The sequence below is a fragment of the Excalfactoria chinensis genome, chromosome Z (assembly GCF_039878825.1).
Source record: "Excalfactoria chinensis isolate bCotChi1 chromosome Z, bCotChi1.hap2, whole genome shotgun sequence".
NCBI lineage: Eukaryota > Metazoa > Chordata > Aves > Galliformes > Phasianidae > Excalfactoria > Excalfactoria chinensis.
In genome coordinates this window covers 44943491-44968241 of record NC_092857.1, presented here as the reverse complement: position 1 = coordinate 44968241, position 24751 = coordinate 44943491, and the positions used below count along the sequence as shown (strand labels likewise).

At 42.7% G+C, this 24751-nt stretch overlaps 1 protein-coding gene across 1 annotated transcript in view; it reads left to right on the top strand.

Annotated features, from left to right (window-relative positions):
- Positions 1-11871: 11871 nt before the first annotated feature.
- The window catches only part of CPLX1 (complexin 1), a 107483-nt gene continuing 94603 nt past the window's right edge, over positions 11872-24751 (top strand). Inside the window, exons 1-2 of the mRNA XM_072359982.1 lie at positions 11872-12127; positions 12820-12922. Of these exons, the coding sequence (XP_072216083.1) occupies positions 12892-12922 (31 nt within the window). The 5' untranslated portion in view covers positions 11872-12127; positions 12820-12891. The remainder of the gene's footprint in view (positions 12128-12819; positions 12923-24751) is intronic.

The following is a 24751-nucleotide window of genomic DNA, read 5'->3' as shown; positions in this document are numbered from 1 at the left end:
GTTATTGTCTTTGTTTATTCTGATTTTACAGGTTCAGGAACTCTGTCTCCCTCCTCATCCTCCCAAGAGGGAAAATAAACATTATAAATATCTTCACATTCCACATATCCTTCCCAATTAGTGGAACTGATTAGTTTGGCCTTATTGTGACCTCCTCTATCATCTGTCAGTTAGGTTTATCTCCGTGTGTTCTTGTTTGTGATTACCAGATATCCTTAAAGGGCAGACGTTCATTTTCCACATACTCTTTCAGAATGTAGTTGAATGCTATGGGAATTACCTCGGTGAAGTTCATTGAGATAAACACAGAAAGAATACTGTTAACTACTAGCCTTAAATGAAACAAAAACAGAACAAAACAAAACAAAACAAAACAAAAAGTGAAAATATTGTAAAACAATTGAGGATGAGTCACAGAACAGCTCTTTCCTGCTGTGTTAAAACCTTACTTGTTGTTTTGTTCTGCAAAGCCAGGTGCCTTCAGTTCTACAAGTAGTTTTGTTTTAATTAGATTTTTAGTTCACAGACACCAAAAAGTTGTCTTAATACAGACTTTCGAGAACTCAAATTGAGAGTAAAGGTCAGCTTCACAAAACTCTCAGTAATTTGGCAGTGATCAAAGCTTCATGTATTTATTCTTTATGTGTCCCAGCTTTGTAATGAATTGTTCTTTCAAGAATTAATGAGCTTTATAAAGAGCTGAAAAAATCTCATGCATTCTTTTTGTTTGTTTTTATAAAAGGTGAGGCTTTCATAAAAGAAAACTCACCTCTTTAACTGTAGTTAATTGGATATTAGAGCTGCCCCATGAAGTATCTCACATGGAAGCTGTTTGGCAGTGCAGTATTAAAAAACTGATAGGAAGCAGCCATTCGCTTTGCATGTCCTCCAGCTCCAATAAATACAAAATGAATGAAAATGCTTTGCTAGTCATATTTCAGCTGGCTCCATCTGGTCAACTGGATGATGATCTTTGCTATTTGTTATCTGCATTAAGCTAGAAGAAAAGGTCACTTTCCTTGTACTATGTTTGAAGAGAAGAATGTGAGACAGTCAATCAACAGAGTTCAAGGGAATTGCTACTCAAGAGTATGGAAATGTTTCTGGACTGCAAGGAAAGTGGGGTAGCTAAGGAGAAAATCTTTCCCCTTGGGTGGAAAAGAAAACAGCAACCTCTGATTTATTTCCAGGCCCACATGCTTTGTTTTTTCACTTGCGCACATACATTGACTGTCAGCAACTACCTGCATTAAATTGTTTATCTGAAGGAAGTGAATGGGAGTAGAATTCACGAACGCAGAAAGGACAGAAATACAAGAAAACCAAAGCAAATAGGATCAAATAAAGGTTTGAAAGAGTTAGAAACAAAGGGAATTTCAGCTGTTCATCACAGATTTTTGTCCCATTCAGGAACATTTTGTAAACAGTTTAATTCCTCTTTGCCTGGGGGCTTGGTCAATCCTCATGCTTTCCACTGACATGTTAAGAGTAGAAATGTGGGGAGACATCTCACCACTCAGTTTTCTCAGTCCAATGATATATTCTTAAAGAAAAAAATGAGTTGCCCATACTATCTTTTCCCCAAATCTGTTTGCAAGCAGCTTTCTCAGAACACAGCTGCTGGATAGTTTTATGTATTTGGAGGAGGCATTGCTAACAAACTTCCTAAATAAGTCATGACTTTTTTTTTTTTTTTTTTTTTTTTTTCCCTGTCTTTTCTTAGTCTGTCAAAGTAACTAGCAATGTCTGACCTGCATTTGAATGGATGAGTTATTAAACAGCAAAAGCAGATCAGTGTTCTTGTGGTACATGAGGGGAAACTGTTTTAAATGTTGTCATTAATCATGACTCAGTGGAACATCTCTGTGATACCGTCTATCTATCCTAAATACAGGAATCAGCAAGAAAAACAAGAGGTACTGTCAAAGCTTAGGAACATCATTCAGAACTATGTGCATAGCAAGGGCAATAGCCTGTGCCCTGTTTTAACACTAATGGGTGGCTAAGCTCCACCATGCCTCCCACGTTCTCTCACTTCCCCTCCTCAGAAGAACAGAGGAATAACATATGATAAAATATGATGGGTTGACATAAAGGATATCACTTACCCATTACCAATACAGGCAGAATAGATTTAAACATAAGAGAGATTAGTGTAATTTACTGCCTCTTACTAACAGACTAGACCAGTGAAATCTATAAGCAAACTAAAAACATCTTCTTCTTATCCACCTTCTTCCAACTCCACCCAAAAAGCTACACAGGACAAAGGAGAATGGGGGCTGTGGTCAGTCCGTAACACTTCATCCTCTGCCCATGCTCCAACATGGGGTCCCTTGCACAGCATGCCATGCTTTTCATGGTGAATGGAAGAGGTTCCTAAGCACCAGAAGAAAGCAAATGTCACCCCCAAGATTAAGAAGGGCAAGAAGAAGGATCAGGGAGCTACAACCAGTTAGTCTCACTTCAGCTCTTGGGAAGGTGATGGAAGTACTAATCCATTTCTATTCATGCCAGATAGAAAAATTACTGGGAGCAGTCAGCAGAGTCTTACAAAGGGGAAGTTGTACTTAACCAACCTTGGCAATCTTCTACAGCAAGGTGACTGGTGGGGTGTGTGAGGGCAAAGCAGTATATGCTATTCTTCTGGATGGAATTTTAATGCCTCCTGTCCTCATAGATAAGGTGATGGAATACAGGCTAGATGTACTGAAAACTATGTGAACTACCAGACTGAAAGAGCTGAGATCAGTTTCACAAAGTACAGCTGGAGGCCCATCACGCTGGGCTGTGAGTCCCAGTACTGAGGCCAATACTGTAACATTTTCGGTATTGATTGGGTCTGAATGCACACTCATTAAATTTCCAGGCAACAAAAAACTAGAGGGATCTGCTGATACACCAGATAGTTGTGCTACTGTTCAAACTTCAGAAATGGTCAGGCCTTATAAACTTCAGCAAATGGAAGTGTGAAATCCTGTGTCTGGGGACAAGTAAACACATTACACATAGCATTGTGCACTAGGAGTTGACCAGCTGGAAAGCAGCTTGATGGAGAAGAATTTCATCATAGTATCATAGTATCGTGCAAGTTGGAAGGGACCTTAGAGATCATCGAGTCCAACTCCTGGGATTCGAGCCCTCTAGTGTAGCAGAGTGGCAGTTTTACCACTTGCGCCACAGGGGGGATTCGAACCCGGGCCCTCCGGTGTTGCAAGCAGCACCTTATACCACTGCGCCACTGGAGACACACTGACTTATGCAGAGATTCTAACACCGTGCGCCACCGGGGGCACACAATTTGGTGAGGAACCTAGTGGACAAGAAGCTGACCTTACACCAGCAGTATGCTCTTGTAGCAAAGAAGGTCAGTAACACCCTGGGCTGTATTAGAATGAATGCTATCTTCCCCTTGAGGGAGGTGATGTTTCTGGGGAGATCACACATGGAGTGATCTGTCCTGCCCATTCAAGGAAATACATGGTCTTATAGGAGCTACTGCACTGAAGAACCATAAAGATGATTAAAGGACTGGAGCATTTCCAACCTAAATGACTCTACAGAATGAGGACAGGCTGAAAGAGCTGAGGCTGTTCAGCCTTTTCAGAGAAGACTCGGGGGAATCTTATCAATGTGTATAAATTCTTGATGAGATGGCTTAAGGAGGAGAGAACAAGACTCTTCTCAGTGGTATTCAGTGACAGGGTAAGAGGCAAGTGAAAAAGACAACTCCACCGGAATGCAAGAATCTCTTTTTCTTACTGTGAGGGTTTTTGAGCAATCAAACCAGTTGTCCATCGTAACTGGGAGGTCTTTACCTGTAAAGAGATTCAAAATCTGACAATACATTCTCAGGCTACCTATTCTGGGTGGTTCAGCTTGAGCAGACAGCTTAGGCTAGATGGTTTCAAGAGGCCCCATCCAGCATTTGAACTCCTGCGATTCTCTGATGGAGATCAAGAACGGCTGGAATCAGAGAACATAAATGCACTGGAGGGAGTCAGTAATTTCTGCAGAGTGCTACGTGGAAAATCATGGAAAACCTTTTGTTTTACAGGAGTATGAATGGGCTCACAAACATGTTCATGTGCACACACATATGTAGCCACTCTGCTACGAGACTCATCTGGTTACATACTCAGAGAAGGATTCCCTGAGTTAACATAAAGCAGGTTTTCATAGTCAAGAAATTATTTTAGAGTGAGAGTGACTGTTTCTGTTCCTGCACTCAAACCAGGCAAGTTTCACCAGGCTCACCAGACTCCAATGTCTCTCTCCCTCAGTACTTATATGGATAATTTTATCCCAGATCAACATGCAGACAGAATGAAGCTGTAGGTCAGTATCAAGGTTATGGCTACGTTTTTCCACTGTACCTCCTACTTCTTCAGTGAGAAGTACTACAGAGAAGGAGGTCAGTTTCTGAGGAAACGTGGTATCCCATTGAATGAGCGCAGAGTGTGGCATACAAATCTGTTGTAAAAACAGGCTTAGCAAGACTATGGAAACACTCCTGTACAATAGCAGTACCCAGTAGAAGAGTGGACCCTATACATCTGTTAGGCCTACAGAGAACTGTGGTGAGTGAGAAAGCAAGATTAAAATCAGTAACTGAAGAGCAAAAACTATTGGGTTAGTTTTGAAACAGCACTGAGGGAATTTCCACCATTACCAGGAATATTAGAAACCTGGACAAGAAATAATTATAAACAGAAAACAAAGTTTTCTGTGTGGTTGCTGAAGCTTGTTTTGAATATTAATTTCTGTGTGGGCCAAGAATGAGTGCAGCATCAACCAGGCCTCTCCAGCTGAGCTCCCCTTGCCCTGCCCCAGCATCAAGGATAGTTTCAAAAAGTGCATAAATCATCTCACACTGCTAGCCTGTAACTAGTGCAGCAAGGGAGAGCTCTCAGATAGGCATTCATTTTTATCTGCAAGAATAATTATCTGCTTTGGTTGATGGGCATCAGCTGTCTTTGTGTATTTGATAAATGCTGTTATTTGATGATTGGATTTTACTAAAGAAGATAAGATGAGAAAAGGCACGTAATTAATTAGAGGCAAGTAATGTGGAATTAAAAGGCAGACAAGTATACGGAACAATGCTTTTATTTCACGGAGATTCAGGCACATTAGTGATTAAGCATTCAAGTCATTGAATCCTGAAATGCTTTGACCCTCAACATAGAACATCTCCATCTATACATTTGCATCTCTTGAAAATTCACTAACACAGCGATTTTTCTCATTTACTCTGTAACTAATTTTAGCAAGGACTGATCGTAAAGGAAGGCCTAGGGTAAGAGTTACAATGACAGATCATATTTCTGAATCACATCATTTGTATTCAGGAAAACTCATTGGTTGAGATGTTCAGGTCTACAGAAGCTATTCCGGATTCAGCAAAGTATCTACACATGTACTTTAATGAAAGTGTGCACTTATGTCCAGTTACTTCAGTGTAGCCTAGGGAGGTCCCTAAGTCAAAAACCTTCTGTAGTGCTTTTGCTGAAACCGGGATCTGTGTTTTGGTCATTCTTTTTTAATACTCATCTCATTTAGATTTAAAGGCTTTTAAAATGTCTACTGAAGTATTATTTCTGCTAGTCAGTAGTCAGTCAGCCATTTCATGATGGTTTAATAGAATCACAGCTAATGCATTCCACAGATATAGAATCAGTATAATACAGTTAACATTTTTCCTTTTCATTTACAAATACTGGGCATGGGAAGAATGTGGAAATGGAAAGAATCTGAAGATTAGCTCTTCTTGGATTTATTTTAACTATAAAAGCTATCACAAAATCAGGATAAATTTCTAAGGTCTAATTTGCTTGTTGCTATGCCACAAGAAAATAAAGAAATAGTGTAATAGACCTAGCAAACCCAATATAAAAACCACACTTCTGAGAAAAGAATTAAGGCCAAATTAAACATTTTATCTCTATCTTAATTTGTTGGCACATGTGGACACCTTCAGGGAAAGACTGATGGAATACAAACTTACAGTCTTGTTGTGAGAGTGTGGCAGGTACTGAAGAGATTTCAGAAAATATCACACACAGAGAAAAAAATAAAGATGAAGATATTTATCATAAGCTGACTGTTACGGATTACCTAGATCTACCTGTGCCCGTGATGGAGGGCAGTTGCCCTGTAGGGCCCTTGGCCTGAAAGGGAAGAGAAAAGGGGAATGGGAAAAGAGAACAGCGGTGGCAATCTAAGGAGGAAAACTTATTTTACTAAATATGATATCAGAATACAAGATAACACAATATAATACAATATGATTGAGGCTAATAGATCGAACAAAACAGAGAGAGTCCCCGAAAACCGAGAGGCCTACTGTGAACTCTAGGCAACACAGCTGGAACGCATCCCACTCTCCGAAAGTCCAAGAGAGAGAGAGAGCTCCAGCCTGGGAGCAAGATTATATATATCCTCCTCCCGTGACTTATCTCTGGCCACGAAGTCCTCTGGGATATGTAGTTTTCTTCTGAGAGCTGAGTATTCGGGACGTTGTTATTCCACAGAACTGGAGTATGAACCTTTTAATGATCCATACTGCACATGATGTTATGATGTGGAATACTGACAGCAACATTAAAAAACCATGACACTGACAAGACAAAAATGACTCAGGAAAAAAGGATATTTGTGGTTATTGTTGGAGTCTCTTGAAAAGAGTTTGATGAAAGATTAGTTTGTTGTACAAGGCTGTGGCAGCCCTTGTAGATGGTTTTCCTCACTGCATGGACCTTGTGCTTGATTGTACATTGTGAAGGGGTGGTTTCCAGTATTTCTACCTTTATGTAACCTTGTTCCTACAAGACCAATGGAGCTGTAGTTGTCTAACACTGAAAGGACCAATGGAAGAAATACCAGGGCAGTAACAGCAGGGAATAAATTGATTGGATTTGGTTATTTGCATGAAATTAAAAGTCTCTTCTTGCAGTTATGCTGAGGATAAAAATATTCTAAGGTGAAATGTGTATGTATATATACTTTTTGCAAATTATATAGACTTGTTATTCCAGCTGCTGCTATTTCCTTCATACTGACACAGCAAATATCTCTAAATAGCAGATTTCTTAATCCCATTCTTAAGTTCCTTGTTGAAGTGGTGTTGTGGAAAATAAAGATCAAGACAGAAACAGGAAGATATGAAGACTTCTGAGTTCAGCATGTTATACTGTATCTTGTTATTAGGATCCCTTTGGAGAGATATGCATGTAAACAGCATGATATAGTAACAGCTGAATTGGCCAGTGTCTCACTTGTGCCTAAGAGTAATTGTGCTAAAAGTATCTAAAGAGATATTCACGTATTCACTTTGTGCCTAGGGAAGAGCTAAAAATAACAAACAATTAAGATGTTTGTTGTGGACTGGAAAATTATACCTACTGTCGTGAATTGCTCCCTTCCAAGCTGAACTCAGAATCTGGGGCAGCTTTCTCTAAACAGGTAAGGAATTATGGGTCACAGCATCTGATACCATCTAGGGTCACAGCTGAGCATACTGTTTCCCTCTGTATCTTTCCTTTGCCAAGAAGAGTAATGACAGAATGGTAGGCATAGATCTAGTTGGCAAAAAATGGAAATTCTGTTCGAAAGCATGTTCGACATTTTAAATCTTGATTCCACTCAAAACTGTAACAACAAAGGAAAATATAACGTGAAGAGCTACTCTATCATGGTGAAATGTTTGCTTTTGATACAGACTTGCTTTGCTAGAGAAGTGCAGAGAAAACTAAAGTGAAAAACTGCAGCATTTTTTGCTGTGTCTCAACAGCATACAAGCAAGTCAAAATATTTTTTTTTTTTAGATTTCTTGCCTTTATACTTATGCATAAACTGGCATGTTTTGGTCAAACATACAGATTTGGATTACTTCTATGTGCAGATGGAAAAAATTCTGTAAAAAATACCCAAATATTAATCTCATAACAAAAGCTTGATATGCTCTGTGTAGATCATCAAAATGATGCAGATGGATTCTCAGCTTTGTGGCCAAATTCTGCCTGCAAAAGAAACCTTATCATATAGAGCTGTAAAGCTGGGAAATATGATCTACAGGACCTTTATAGCACTGTGCCTATCTGCAGGAATCACAGCCCTACTGAGACATGACTCTTAATGTGCCTGACAAGATAGGAAGAAGAGGATTTGTTTGGAGAAAGGGTAGAACATGGAAAAAGAAGCAGAGCTACAGGGACAATGGGATCAGAGGAAAAAAAACCAGAAAAAGAGATAGAAATTGTCACTCTTTGCCCAGAAAGGAAGTCTTGTATGCAGGCCTGTTTATGTATGTACAGAAGGCAAGGCAATACATGTTTATTTCAGGTTTTATGAGCAAAGCACCTAAAAAATGATTTTGTGATATTTGCAGCAAATACTTACCTAGAAATCAGAAGTGTCTTTTTCTTAAGAGCTAGCAGAAATTGCTGAAAAGTCCTCTGATAATTTTGGCTTACAGGGAAACTCTGCTACTTACAAGATGAAATATATATTTTTTCTGTTTGGTTGGAAAATAAAGAATGTAATATTTTCTATAAGTTGAGTGGAACAGCAATAAACAAAGCAATATTTCTGAAGTGAAAAATTGCTTGAATTTTGAAATGTTTTGACAAGCAGCCACTATTGACAGCTCAAGAGTAAGCCTGAACATATAGAACGTTTGTGTTCAGTGAGCTAAATAGCTGGTGGGACTAGAACACCAGTGCACAAACTACCCTTAGCAACAGTCCAACTCTTCTGTCTCAGTAGCTATCGATCATTTTGCCACCAGCTAATCATCTTTCCACTGACCAGGTGCTTCCTACAGTGCACTGAACAGTGCAGCAGTTATACCACTGTGAGCTGATAATAATGTGGAAAAAGAAAAAAAGGAAAGAAAATGGAAGGGAAAGGAAGGGAAGGGAAGGGAAGGGAAGGGAAGGGAAGGGAAGGGAAGGGAAGGGAAGGGAAGGGAAGGGAAGGGAAGGGAAGGGAAGGGAAGGGAAGGGAAGGGAAGGGGAGGGGAGGGGAGGGGAGGGGAGGGGAGGGGAGGGGAGGGGAGGGGAGGGGAGGGGAGGGGAGGGGAGGGGAGGGGAGGGGAGGGGAGGGGAGGGGAGGGGAGGGGAGGGGAGGGGAGGGGAGGGGAGGGGAGGGGAGGGGAGGGGAGGGGAGGGGAGGGGAGGGGAGGGGAGGGGAGGGGAGGGGAGGGGAGGGGAGGGGAGGGGAGGGAAGGGAAGGGAAGGGAAGGGAAGGGAAGGGAAGGGAAGGGAAGGGAAGGGAAGGGAAGGGAAGGGAAGGGAAGGGAAGGGAAGGGAAGGGAAGGGAAGGGAAGGGAAGGGAAGGGAAGGGAAGGGAAGGGAAGAAAAAAAAATATAGGTGTAGTCAACTATTTTCTGTAACCTTTATACTTGGTTTGTGAGCTTTATTGGTAGTATTGTTTCTATTCATTTCAATTTAGCAGTCAAACACCATATGGAATTGAATAACCGAAGATTTATTTTAAAGATGTTGAGATTAAATATCTTGAAAAAAAAATTTATTGTCCCTTGAAGCAGAGCTTTTCTCTTTTTAGAGATCTATATACATGTACGTATTTTATTTATATATGTGTATATGTATATATATATGTATATAATATGAGTAATGTGGCTGTAACTGATTATCGGCTTACTTCTTGAAGGGACATCCATAAACAGAAAGATTTCTGGATAAAGTTACACGGAGAATTTTGCTTGTAATTTTCCGTGTCCTTCATCTGCACCAGATGACATAGCAGAGCGGATGCCTAATGCTCTGGTTCTGCAAGGGAAGAATTAGACTGTGCCCAAAATCAGAAGCGTGATGTTTAGCAGTCGCAGTCCAAAGTAGACCCAATTTCGTTCCACACGCGGCTGCGCTCCTCTGTCCATGGTGCTGAAACAGAACCCGCATCTGCACCTTTTCCCTGCCCAAAAATCACTGCTATTTCTGTGGTTTGTTCCCGCCCATTAAACATACTAAAATTGCATTATTGCCAGCTTCACATTCATAAAAAGTTACGGCCATAATCTATGCCATCAGAAAAAAATATCCACGGAGCATTGCTCTTATCATTGTTATGGCTCGGCAAGATGTTATTTCTCCTGTTGCCAAAGGCATGTATCTCTGATAAATCATATATCGGATCCCCAAAAGTCTCAGCATGCTGAGCAAAAGTTGTGTCAGGCCTAATCTGTTCCATTTCAGAAGCAAAAGAGTTCCCCAGAATTCTTTCTGAATCTGTTATTTGACAAAGTTCTACATAATATGTCACCTCTTTTTTACTATGCCCTTCCTTTTCTCAGTATTTGAAACCTGTGTGATGATGGTGAGAATACTGGTGGGATCTTTCCTGACTGATAGTTTAGAGTGCCTTCCGAACAGAAGACACCAAAATCAGGCTTAAAAGCATCTGAATTTTTGTTGTGAAGGTACATTGTGTGAGAGTTAAGAGTTGCTTGGAAGTTCATATGTGGGGTGGCAGAGAAATCCTGAAACTGAGAATATCAGCGTCTAATTGAGGTTTATAGTTTGGTGCCTAGTTCTTATGAGGAAAAACAAGCTGTGTAGTGGTGAGTGCCATGAATCAGGTGTTTTGTGTTTCTCTGGCAGCTGTATTATCTGGAAAAAGTAGGTAGTATTGAGACCAGACCACGATAAAGCATGTGAGTTAGGGATTAAATGAGGGTTTATTTACTTGTTTACCCCATCCTTGCTTGTTATTTTTTACTTTTCTGAAAACTGTCAGTAAAAGCAAAGCACATCTCTATCCAGCTGAGCTTCCTAGGCTGATATTAGGGTCTGTCTGAGAGGTGATTTTCTAGGAGCAATCTGGGTCAGACCCAGGTGGGAAGATGCTAGCCTGCAGCAGGCACTGAGAAGCTACGGTAGCCGGCATCGCTGGACAGTGAGCAGGCTCTTTGCCGTGCCTGCCAGACCTGCTTGCCTTTCCCCACGATGCCCTCCCTGACTTTCAGATGAAGTCTACCGGTAAGACTATTTTACCGTGTCCCGATTACGCCATCATGCTGCTCCCCCAGCCAGGGCTCCCCCTTCTGCCGTCCCCATCCTCCTCCAACCACTTTGGCTCCATACAGTTTGCACCGGTAGCGTTCCACCTCTCCTGCTGGTGACAGGAGGACCGATCCGCTGCAGAATTCGTGCCCGCTACACCCAACCCTGAGAGGGCTGTCGGCATGCCCAATACGCGGGTGGAGCATTGCTCTGCTCCCTCCTCCTTCAAAATCCGTTCTGAACACGGGCTGGACAGCGGACCGCAGCCTTCACGCTCTTCATCAGGCGACCGGGAGGAGGAGGGTCCTTCTCCTCCCTTCCTTGCCTCCGTCCTCCCCCCATCTTCTCGAGATACAGACGGACCTTGTCAGGGAGGGAACGGAGAGCTCAGCCGGCGGTCCGTCCGGCCACAGTACAATCCAACCCGAAGGAGAAGAGAGGACGAGGCGCTGCTCCCTCCCTGTCTTCCACGCTGCCTGACAACTCTTTTCAGGACCTAGGGGACGAGCGGAGATGTCCGGGAAAGACCCAGAGCGAAAGACGCGAATCACTCCCACACATTCCCACCTTTTGCAGGAAGGCGTATTTTCAGACGTTTCCCACACACCCCTGAGGATAACCAAGGAAGCACTGGCAAAATACAGTAGCGGGCTAATCCCTCCCCCATCTCCTCCAGGCGAAGAGGCAGGGTCCCTGGCGCACGCAGACGGCGGGGGATGAGGCAGGGGGTGTACACATGGAGTCGCGCACCCCCTCTGCGGGGCTGGCAGAGCCGAGGACCTCCTCCGCGGCGAGAGCCTAGGAGCGAGGGCGGTACAGGGAAGGGGCGGGGGAGCGGGAAGCAGGGGGAGGGCGAGAGCCCGGCTTCAGCAGCCGGGGGAGGAGGAAGGAGGGACCGTGTAGGTGGGATGGTCCGGAAATCCCGTGATAAAAAGAGGAGCGCGGGGGAAAAGTAGGGAGAAGCTTCGGACTCATTCTCTCTCCTCCACTTCACGTCCACAACTTGCCCGCTGGCACATGGGCGCCGTTTGGAGCCGTTAGCAGCGGAACGGTCCGCATCACCTGTCCAGCACCGCACAGCGCCCACATAGCCGGCGAGGTACAGGCACGGGGTGGAAGGGGCGCAGGGTGCCGTGCCGAAGGGTGCGTGCCGGCGGCGTGAGGGAGGGCAGCGAGGAGAGGAGGCTGTGGGCAGGCGGCGGTCGGTGCAGCCCAAGTGGCACCTGGGAGCCGGCGCCGAGGCCAACGAAGGGAGGCAGCGGGCTCCGCGGAGGGGATACCGGGCTGTGCCCGCCGCCGGTCCGTCCTCAGTTCTGGTGGAGCATCTTCCGGGGAGATGCTGGCAGTGCGCTGGGATCCCCGGCGAGAGGTGTCGCAGCCCCGCGTCCCACCGCCACGGCTGCATCCCCGCCGCTCATCCTACCCGCTCGCCCCGCCGGGCACACGCGGAGCGTTTCACCTTCAAATGCCCCCTCCGGAAGCCAGGTGGCGGGAGGTGCGGGCGGGGAAGAGAGAAAGTTCGGAGCTTTAACGCTTTCTTGTCCGGCGCGCTCCCGGCCACCCGCACTCTCGGGCCATCATCGCTCCCCTGCCCTCTTGCCTACAACCCCTCCACCCCTCGCACTGCCTGGCATTCCCCTGCCTTGTCCTATAGGGCTGGAGTCCGAGGGTCTGCGGGTGGAAACTTGGCTGGGAAGGAAGGCGGTGGGGAAGGTGGAAGGTGGTAGCAAACAGCCGCCGTTTTTCCTCCGGGAGAAACCGCTCCTCTGGTGTCTGTGCCACTCCCCGCAGGCTGTCCGCCGCGGATTGCCGGTCTCCGTGCATGCGAGGTGTGAAGCTGGGCAGCGCCCCTGAGCCATCGCCATGGATTTTGTGATGAAGCAAGCCTTAGGAGGTAAGCGCAGCTGGCACTTGGGGGGCCTCGCATCGCCCTTTCCCTCTCGGTGCAAGAGGTGATGGACCGCTGAGAGCCTCCGGTGGGGCTGCGGCCGGGAGAGCTATTTGGTGGCTGCAGAGGGACATGCCAGCCAGATTCGTGATCCCAGAGCTAAGTGCTGAAAGAATCTGAGCAGGAGAGGGCAGCAACAAGCAGACACCGAAGCCCGTGTTAGAAAGGGAGGAATGCCTCCCACCGCAGATGTGCTGGAAGGACTTGGGCTGTGCTGGGACCCTACCAGCTGTGTCCTGCTGTACCATACATAAGTATTGTCTTGCTTTGTGCTGTCTTCTGAGGCAGCAATGGCAAAGAGAGTAGGAAGATTTAATCAGGGGACTCTGAAAGAGTGACATTTTCTTTTGGGTATGGGAGCCTCTCCTCCATCCTTCCCCTGAACTTAGGGCAGACACTGACCAATGGGCACTGAAGAGAAATTTGGTATCTGTGACCTAGCATTTGGGAAGTGATATTTGTTAATAATATTGCTGCAATAAGCAGGAAAAAAATTAATGTGTTCCCTCACCACTGATGTAGTTATGGGACAGACCTTTAGTATGGTTTTAATATATCTCCTTCCATGTGTGATGAGTCTCTTTAACTCAGTGGTGAGAAACAGAAAAAACAGCAGTGAGGGAGAAAAAATGGAATCCAACACTAACGTGTTTTGGAGTGAGATTTCTTTTTTTTTTTTTCTGCCACAGTTGCATTACCTTACTGGGCTGCTTGTCCCAAATGTTCAGAAAAAGTGAGATTGTCATTGGAACGATACTGAATACAGGCTGTCTCTGAGAGGTGGCTGGTCTTGGAAGAAGCCATGAGGTGTTCCTGATCATTCTCTCTATTTTACTATACCTGATGTGTGCATTTTCCATTAATTTTTATTTATTTTTTATTTTTGGGGGGGAGTGGAGGGGTGTGGGTAAACTGTAGCCATGGGACTGAGCAGATGGCTTATGCGTAGTGTTGCTGATATCATATGCTTCAGTACATGGTAGAGACATTTCCTGCAGGACAATTTTCTGTGGTATGAAAATGTGTTTTTCATTTTTGCAAGGAATGAACTATTTTCTCACCAAGGGAGCCAAATCTCATAGTTAAGGATGGAGTGATATCCCAAGTTTTCATTGTGGTGTTTTGTCTGTGAAGGCCAAATTGAAGAAAAATATCTTCATATCCTTCTATTTTGTGTGATCAAACTTGATCCTATATAAGAAAATAAATGTTCTTGTGGTAACAGTGCTGTGTTTCATCTCTGATTGTGCCTATCTGAAGGAGAAACACCCCTGAGGAGGGCAGGTTTTATATAGGTTATCTACACTGTAAGGTTGCTTACATGGAAATGAACCTGGATCTGCATGGTAAAAACAGTCTGTGCAGTTGGAGATCAGGCAGCCCACTGAAGAGAAATAACTGCTTGGAGACTGCAAGGGGTGGAGGGTTGCAGAAGCAGAGTAACAGCTGAGATGCATACTCTTATTATGGGGTTGTGACTAGCTGGAGCTGGGAGCAGTGTGTGCTTGCACCAAACAACATTTAATCTGGGCAGACATTCATTCTAACATAATCCTGCGTGGCAGGGTCAGGATTTGCATTATAATAGGAGCTGCTGAGAAGTCAAGTTCAGGAAGGATCTGTTGGTGAAGTCTGGGTATCTCATGTCTGCAGCAAGATGCTGCCCAGGGTGCCAGCTCCTCTGCCACATGACATAGTATATTAGCAAACTGTGCCTGACATTTGCCCCTTGCTGGATAGAGGAGAAGGCTCTGCAGACTGGCAAAAACAGAAAATGTTCATTCATTATGCAGAGGCATATTTTTAACTTAGAAATGGTTTTAAAGAGGGAAAACAGCTACTTCCAGGGCAGATGTATCATATCATAGGAAGTGAAGATTCTTTTGGACACTGGTTTCCCATCCAGTGGTAAAGCCACAACTGATGCATTCATGATCCTTCTGGGAGTTCTCCCATCTCTGAGGCAGTCTCTGAACATGCTTCCTGGGTCTCTAGTGGCCTCTGACAATCAGATATGCATTTCCTTGGAGCCTTGCTAGTCAGAGGGGTAGAAAGCAGGAAGGTGTTTTAGAGAGATTGAGATGAGTTAGCAAGCAAGGAAAGATAGTTACATTATGTGGTGTAGGAGTTTGTGAGTTTGTATGACTCTCAAGGATTGGGATGATACAAAATTAGTTTGGCAGGTTCTTCTGAAGCAGAATATGTTCATCCTCTGACCTGTAGTTAAAGGGAGTCTGCAGAAGCTTGCTGTGCCTGTACAGTGAACGTCTCTCCTCTGCTGTGCTGCCAGCACTGGGATTTTGCTGCTAGTCTTGGCAGCAGTCATTGCCTGGTTGTTAGTAGGCTTGAGATGTCTTAGCAAATTCTTGGCCCCTTCAAGGTAAAATTCCTGACCCGCTCATAAGTAGTGGGGGCTGTGATCCAGTAAAGCACTACAAAATATTACCTTACTTGGCCAGCTAGTTTCTATGGCACTTTTACTTTTTTCTCCACTCAGGACATTTCATTGCCCTCTGTATAAAGTGCCCCCTTGTACTGTTTATGTGGCAGTGCAAGCACCACAGTTCTGAAATGCAGTCATGATTCTGATTTGCTGTGTGGGATGACAAGAAGAAAACAAGGGGAAACTTGAGAGCTTAAAATCATTGCTTCTGCCAGAGAAGTGACAATGACAGCAAAAAGGTATTTTTACCTCTGCCCGTAGTCAGATCCACTCCACACCAACCAATATCAACACAGATGTCTGTTGGTCATTTATCTGTTTCTGTGACAGTTCACTAAGTGAACACAACCAGTGTGGTTGCATGATTGCATTTCACATTAGAAGCGCTCTTTAGCAAGACAGGTCAGAGCCCTGTAGCACTGTCATCATGATTTATCGACCAAGATGTATGACTTCTCAGGAAAATGTTGGCAGTGAAGGACCTAATACGGTCCCTGGAAGAATTTAACTATGATATTTTTCAATGAACATCACTTAGTTTTGCATCGGTTGTGTGAAAGCAAGGCATGCTTTAATACTCAACTGCTAGTCACACTGTACTGGCTCACTTCCTCTATCACTGTGGACTGGACAAACAGAGTGAATGGATTGAAGGAGAACAGATGTTAACTCTCATTAAGCTTTGCTTTGCCACCTCTTTTTACTGGAAGACTTGAGGGTCAAGGGTCTTGCGCATTTTCTTAAAGAAAAGGAAAGGTGAGGCAGATTTCACAGATATGTGATCACCATGTGATTGAATAGAATTTCTTACTAAGAGAATGGGCACTGTGCAGGCCAGAAAGCTATGAAGGTAAGGAAATTACAGAGCAGCCAGAATAGCTCCTACTCTGCTTTATATAGTGTACTGCTGGCCCCTTTTAGTGTGCTCCTTTTATCAACAGACAGGAGAAACATATAACTGCTATCCCTATCCTAAATGGTGACTTTTCTTAATGTCAGCCACTGTATTAGTCATGTAACATACCTCATATAATGATGCATGTAAAGGCTACTGTCTAAATTCTTTCTTCATACTGTCCTAATTCCTTGAATTCACTGTTTAAACCCCATGAAGGAGGAAGAGCAGACTTGTGTTTCTGATTAGACATTCACTGGGCTGTAATACAGGCATGATTTTCAGTTTTATTGGCAGCAGCTTAGAGAGAGGACTACTGCTTGGCACTGAATTCTTTATCTATCAAGATTCAGTGAAGACTTGTTCATGAGGTTTCGTAAAATACAGTAGGCAGAAAACAAATGCAAGTGGATTGCCATCTGGAATATGTCAGCAGGTGGGACTGACTGCTTTCTGTCCCCCAGCTGCTGCTTTGGTTCCATTATGTATATCACAAATCTCAGTCCAGCAGGAATCCTCTTGTTCTTGAAGGTAGTGAGAGATTTAAACCCTCTCAAAGATAACAGGATTTAAGTCACTGCCCATAAGCTCTGAAAAAGCAGGCCCTAAGCTAAGCTTGTATTAGTGAAGATGTGAGTGTGCAAAGGGCAGATAAGCCTGGGAGGAAACTATTGGCATTTAACATTTTAGCAGCTTCTTTCTCTGAAGCTTCTGAAATGCATGCTTTGCTGCTGGACTTCACTAGTTTGTGATAGGCAGATTAAGTCCTTGATTTCTTCTGGAGATGTCAGTAAGACTGAGCACTATGAAAGACACCTGTCTAGGGTGGCACAGGGCATGAAATGGGCACAGTGGTTTCTGCCTCCTCCAACTCACCCTTTTTCTCACATTTGCAGCTCTCTGCTGAGCCTTTCCTGCTCTGGGACCTCATGCATCACATAAGCTGTGCTCCACTGCTTATGTTAATGTTTGGTCCTGGAATGGGTTTGAAACTGCAATGCAGAACTTCAAGTTGTAGTGCCCAAACATAGTGCTGGAATTTACAGCTACGGCCTCCTTTGCCTGTAATCCTTGATGTATGTGACACACGATGTATCTCAGGTAGGAGACCTCACCACACTGTGGCATTTGGTGGGTGCTGGGGACCCAACTGCCTTTGTTCTCAACTTCTAAACTGTTAAGTGAGTAAGAGCATGAGATGAAGGCTGCAACTTCAATCTGTAATGTGATTGTGCTGTTGATCCACTGTCTTCTAGATCCTTTCTTCTTTGTCTAATGCTTTGACTACTTGCATTTTAATGACATTTTGAGGAAGAAGAGTAAGCATTGATATCTGATGGATACATTTTTCAGAAGGGATGGTTTTATTGGATTTTTTTTAATGCATACTGCTGGCAAAGATATTTTCTTCAAGAAATTGGATTATGCTGAGTGCAGTCATGATGTCTGTTGCCGAGATGGGGGCAACAGAAAAACAAAGTAAACATAGATCCTGCAAGTGTTCAAGGCCTTTTAATCTATAGCAGATAATAGTTTTCCTTGTTCATTTTTCTTGATGGCAGATCCCTCTGTGCTAACCTGCAAACATTTGTTCTTCAGAAATTCCCATTAAAGCCAAGGAGAAAGAAGTTTTTTCAAGGAAGCAAATCATTGGCTGTGGAGATGATCTGATGGAATAACTGGAGTGAGGGCCAGCTGACTTATCTATTATACAAATTAGAAAAATAAATACTGGCAAAGTCCTTTCATGTGTCTTTCTTCAGGAAACTTTATTTTGTATTTTCTTGCTTCTGTTGTGTCCGTTGGTTTTAGAATCATATAAATGCTCCTATGTTTCTTTTCTTACATCTGTTTGCCTTATTTGTAAAATGGCACAAAGATTGTGCTTACTTAGTATTCTTGCACAAAATGAGCAGCCTTTGTCCTGCTGATTGTAGAAGATGTGCCATGACGGGCTTAACTCAGACTGAGCATCTGCTTGCCAAGAGTCAGCTTGGAGTAGAGTGACATGGGTAGGTGAGAAGCTTTCTTTCACAGAGAGGGAGAAAATGAGGAAATGTCACATGCACTAGGGAATTCATCTAGGATTTGTTAATGGTAGAACTAAACATACTTCCTCAGTGTTGTCCTCTTTGGCAGAAGTTCTGCACACTTTTCATTTAAACATCCATTGCCATATGTCTGAATCTTTCTGACTTTTATTATATCTTTCACAATGAAAGTTGGCTATCTTGGAGTGTGGGACTTAATTACCAGAGGAATACTTCTGGCTCAGTTTGAGTTTGTCGGTGCTGAATTTTTGGTCTATGCTGCATAGAAAACACCTCTTGGAGTAGCAGATGTGGTGATGGGTGGAAGTCTGGCCCATGTCATGTTACACTTATTCTGACTGTCCTGGTAACAATGGGACTTTGAATTGCAAGCCACTGTTTTGCCTTTGTGTTGATCCTTAGGGAGCAAGAAGTTAAGGTGCAAGTTTTAGTGGCCTCCAGGATGGAAATCCATCAGTGTTTCAGGCATTAAGAGAAGTAATACAGTTTTCAGTGTGGTGTCTATGGGATATGAGTCCTTCAATACTGCAGAAATTTCTTCTAAGAGCTGTAGGTGAAGCATACTGTATCTCTTGTGAGCTCTGTTCTCTTCCAGTGGTAAGGCAGAGGGCACTCTGCCTTGAGCCTTTCTGGGAGGATGCAGTGCTTCACTGCCTGCGTGCTCATTACATGTGCTGGGGTCAAGTGCTTGCTTAAGGTTTCACAAAACCTAGAGCATTAGCTAAGCTGTGGCTTTGAGAACTGTGTTGGTTTCTGTCCTACTCTCTCACCTACAACATGATTGCAAAAGCTTGGTTATAGTCAGTTCTGTCTCCAGTAGGTTGGTATTAGTGAGTGGTGTAGGGCATTGCTGAGAAGGCTTAGAATTTTCACAGTTTGCTGGGTGGACAATGGTTTGCTAAGGTAGCAGCTGTAATTACAGGCATGGTTGGGGTTACTAGTGATCTTCCTATCACTGGTATGAATCACAGTGCATGTTAGAGACAGAATAGCTTAAGCAAATTGTGTATATCTTTTTCTGGGAGCAAATCGATGATCACATTGTGCGATTCGATAATTGATTTTTTTGTGCAGTTTTAAATGAGATGATTGAAATTAGACACTGTCACTGCAGAAAAACATTAATACAAACAAGTAAATTTAATCTACTTTCTGTTGTGCATCTTATTGAAATATGAATTTGTCATTACTGTACAATAATGAAGCAGCTTAACAGCTATTGTTTTGCAGCATGAGTTGAATCTTGCAGCTTATTTACAGTGTTATTGACCTTGCAGGAATGTCAAACATGCAACAACAGAAATTCAGGATTGAAAGGGCTGTGCAATATCTTCTCTGGAATATAATGAAAGAAATGCAGAAACCAAGTGTGGTGGTCTGATGGCTACACTGCTCACTTACTCTCCCTCCTCAAATAAAGCTGGGATTGGGGAAAATGTAATGCTAAAACCAAAAGGCTCACGTGTTGAGATAAGGATAATTTAATTAAAGAAAAAAACAACAATCAAAGGCTGTGTGGGAGCAAAGAGAAAACAATTATTCTCTACTTTCCATCAGCAAGTGATGTTTGGCCATGTGTAGAGAAGCAGGGTCTCAATATGTATAGCAATTGCTATACTGCTGACTTGTTATAACTGCTAGGTTATAACCTAACTATAACTATATCTATAACTAGTTAGGTTATAACTACTATACTGCTTCTGGACTCATCTGTGGGAGAACACTGGGAGTCCTTGGGAAGGTTGTTTGCTCACTGTGTTAGACAATGGCTCTCTCAGCACCCCTGTATAGGAAACAGTATGTGGGCTCATTATCCCAAGAGCAGGACAGGGTCAAGTGTGACCTGGGCACCTGAACACTGACTTCTTCACTGGAAGGCAATAGCTTTTCATTTTATTTTGGTACATCTTCCTCTGCTTCTTGGTTCTTGGCAGACCTGAACTTGTGGACTTAATGGGCTTAGATGTTTATCCTTGACTTGATATTTGTGATGAATATGACTTTCCACTATTTTACTGCATATCCTGAGAGACCTTCTGCATGTCCCTTGAAGGGGAAGCAGCTGTGGATCTGCTTGCTTGGTCTCTTTTCCAGTGTCTGTCCGAAATGTACTTATCTGCTAAATTCCTTGAAAATGCAGGTGTTAGAATTTAATTTGCAAAAGGACTTTGAAAGGAGTTTATTTAAAATAAATAAATAAATAAATAAATGCTCTTTATAAACAGTTTGTATTTCTCTGCAATCAAGAAGAGAAAGGCTTAGCATAAACTTGGAAGACTATGCAAGAAAAACACATTGTGCCCAAACAGCTGTGGTTTTAATCTGTGACAGCCCGTTATTTTATTCTGGCGTTAAGTGTATGTGTGCCACTCTTCCCTGACACCAGAAAAAAGAAAAAAATGAAAAAAAAAATCCAGCTTGTAGTATTTGATGGCGATGACAGTATTCATTTTTAGGACATAGGCGTCCTGTGAGAATTCATGGCAATTTTCTGTTTGCCTTTTGAAATAGCTGAGTTTCATCCAGTCTGTTTCACTTTCTTTTAAAACACAGTTTCCCTAATCAGCTGCAGCTGTCAACGTCTTTGTTTCCCCATCAGTTATACATCAGTTGCAGCACTGAAAGTACTCTTGTCCAATTGCACTACTATTGCAGGTGAGACTGCTCTGTTGTCTTTTGAGCACTCTGCAATTCCAAGTGATGCTCAAGCACAGGGTGTAGATCTAGGGTGGTAATTGGCATGGAATTTGAACATTTGGTCTGAGTGTTTGGTAATTTCCTGCAGAATTATTTTTACATTAAAGATTATTTTTTTTTCCTTAAAAAAAAAAAAAAAAAAAAAGAAAGAAAGAAAAAGAAAAAAAAAAAAAAGAGAAAAGGAAAAAAACAAGGAAGGAAAGGGAGAAATTTTGCAGAAACTGCTATTGCATTACCTATGTCTGTGCACAGTCCTGTCTGGGAATTAAACTGCTTGTGAGTGTGTTTAGACAAACTCTGACCTGTGTCAGAGACAGACAGGTCTGTGCATTTTTTTTAATTTTTTTTTTTTTAATTATTTTTTCCCCCTGCATTCTGCATCCTTAAAACTCTTCTTGTGTCAATTGAACTTTCTCCTGTGTATTTTTCTTACGTCACAGTTTAAACATCAGCTGTTCCTGTTCCTTGTCATCCAGTCTGCACGGTGACAGATTAAAAGGAGCATGAAAGAGGAAAATTATAATTGCATGGCGATGCATTAAAATGCTGAAGAAAAAGGTTAAGAGGGGACACAACTGCTCTCTCTAAATACACGAGGGAAGTGAACACTGCAGTGAAGGAAGAGCTATTTAAGGTGAAGGACAATATCGGTAAAAGAATAATGGGAATAAATTGGCCATGAGCATACTTGAGTCAGGAATTAAGAGTGTTTTTGTCTAGTGAAAGAGAAGAGAGGAGGTGGGGGAGCCCACTGCTGGACAAAGCAGGGAGAAATAGAAACCAGTTCTCAGATGGGCTTCAAAAATTGTATCAGTGTAATTGTGCATGCTATACATATAGGGCCAGTAAGACAGGAAATTGTTTTCTATTTTGAGTACTTATATACCTTCATAGCAGAGGTACAGAACAGACAGCCTCTGCATGATCATTTATAAGAAGCTCCATAATAATCAAGTTGTCTTTAAAAGAGGTTTAGTTTTTATACTCCATTTTGATCTTATTCCAGTACATGGTAGTCTCTGAAGTGGTCAAGGAATCCTGACCAACGGGTCACAGGTATGCTCCTTGAGTGAGCGTGCCACAGAGCTGTGGTTAGATTTCCCCTTTCTGAAAACTTCCATGTTATCAAGAAGGAGCGTTATGCCATTTCTATCATCTTACTGGTTCAAGGATGGTCTGAAATCAGCTGTCAGATTCAAATTGAAAGTAATTTAGTTTTTTTTGTTTGTTTGTTTGTTTGTTTTTCCTGAGTAAAACAAGCTCATATCTCCTCTGGGTAGTTTTCTAGTTGTGATATTTTAGCCCAAGCAGAGATTTTTTGGGCCTCATGTAAACAGCTGTAGCTTGAATCAACTGTAGTTGATGCCCTGTGGCATCGGGATCTTTGGTACTGTATCGTAGAATAATAGAATAGCCTGGATTGAAAAAGACCACAGTGATCATCTAGTTTCAACTGGAGGCAAAGTGTAGGTGAAGTGGACTCACTGTGAGCCCTTCTGGCTGGCTAAACAGAATCACACTTCACGTTTTTAAACTATGCCAATGAGATCACTTTACCTGTCACCTCCTTTTCCATTTCCATTATGTCGTTTCCTCTCTGTATAGTTCTATTACTTCATCATGAAGTTCACATGGAGGCAAGTTTTTCTGTAATGTTATTTTCAGCATATCTGTTCATTTGTTTGTTTTACATTACATATAAGAAACAAATTATTTCAGAGCTAAGTGTCCCTATGGAACCTCCTCCCTGTTTCAAGTAGATGTCTGCCCCAGTAGATATTTTAGAAGTGTGTTCTGTGTGCTGGTTTTGCACCCAGGAACAGACGCACATTTTGTTTGCAGGACTGAATGATTTGGGCTCAAGCATATCCTGCTGTACTGTGAGGTTCTGTCCTCATGGCTTGGTAATTTCCCACCCTAGACCCCTGCAAACTGTGTGATTAATTCAGATGTGCTTGGCCAAAGACAGCCTTTCTCAAAGCTACAATGGAAGATGGCAGGAAGCAAACTCACTACCATAGTAAGACATTGGCTTCTGGAATAGAAGAGGAATGTACCATCCCTCTTAGCTGTCTGTGTATCTTACTGTATTGCCTGGGAGCATTCTTACCAGGCAGAGAACCCAGAGCAATTCATATTTCTCTGAACACCATGTTCCCTTAGCCAGTGTCAAGATGCTCTTGTGGTTGGAGTTGTCCTGAGGTAGAGACAGTTGCTTGCCTTATGCTAAAAGGGTGTGATAGTTTTGCTTTACAGTAGTCAACTGATTAAATGTTCCAGGTGACTGTGTTTGTCTGGTTTGCAGTTCCTCTCATCCAAGACATGGGTTCTTGCTGTGCATGCAGCTGTGCTGGCATTTTCTTTAAAATAGGTGATGAAATGCTTCCTCTTGATCGCAAACACAGAGAAGATGATGACTAAAGTGAAGACAGACATGCTATTGTTTTAACTGCTTCACATCTCATGTTGTCTCCCCAAGTTTAATGCAGGGTATGTAAGTTTCAGTGCTGTTTTAACTCCAACAGTAGCCAATAACTGTGAACTGCCTGCCCAGAGTTAAGGACACACATTATTTTTGTCTCTAAGTTGTGGACAGTTGCCTTACTGATTGTTCTTACATGGTTATTTGTCTGATACTTATTTTGGACTCACTTCAGAGTGCATTTTGCTTTGTTCTCTGTAATACTAGGTCCTTTTTATATGCTTACGAAACTACTTCTAATTAAAATACAGCAATTTAGCTCATAACTGAATAGCTAATCTAGATCAGCAGAGACAATCTCTGCATAAGTCAGTGTGTCTCCAGTGGCGCAGTGGTATAAGGTGCTGCTTGCAACACCAGAGGCCCGGGGTTCAAATCCCCCCTGTAGCGCAAGTGGCAGAAATGCTGCTCTGCTACACAGAAAGGCTCGAATCCCGGGAGTTGGACTCGATGATCTCTAAGGTCCCTTCCAACTCACACGATACTGTGATACTGTGAAATCCCGGCCTTGATTGTATTCCTACAGGTCCTGAGCCTTTATGGGCGTTACTCTGATGCAGCATAACAAAAGTTACAAATGCCATCTATTTTAAACATGTTATTTTGGTCAGGGATCACTGTACAGGGTCACTGTACAGCAGCTAAAGACCAGTGTTTCTCCAGGTGTTGTTTTTTTTTTGCAGATTTAAAGAGAATAATATGCAGTCTGAAAAGGATGGATCATATCTGACCATCTCCACTGCTGCAAATACATGGAAGAGGCCTTTGTGGCCCATTCCTAGGGAGATGCTGGCTAACGCAGGGATGATATTAATTATATAAGATCTCAGACATACCTCAAGTGCAGCATCAATGCTTTGGAGTCAAGCAATTATCTATTTTGTTGACTTAAGAGCAGAGCGACCTAGATTCTCTCTTCTTTTTTTTTTTTTTTTTTTTTTTTTTTTTTTTTTTTTTTTTTTTTCTTTTTTCTCCTTTTTCCTCACGGAAAAAGTGGGTTGGCCCACTTAGTTGCTTAAACTGCAACTCAATTATAACTGGTTGTGTTACAATTGGGAATGAAGCAGATGTAAAGAGACAAGTTGATAAAGTCATTTACTTTTTGCCTTGTTTGTTAAATGGAAATCAACATTAAGCATTAATTCTAGTAGCTTTCAGGTGACAGACATCTCAGAATAGCTTTTGCTGGCAGTATGTGGATCACATT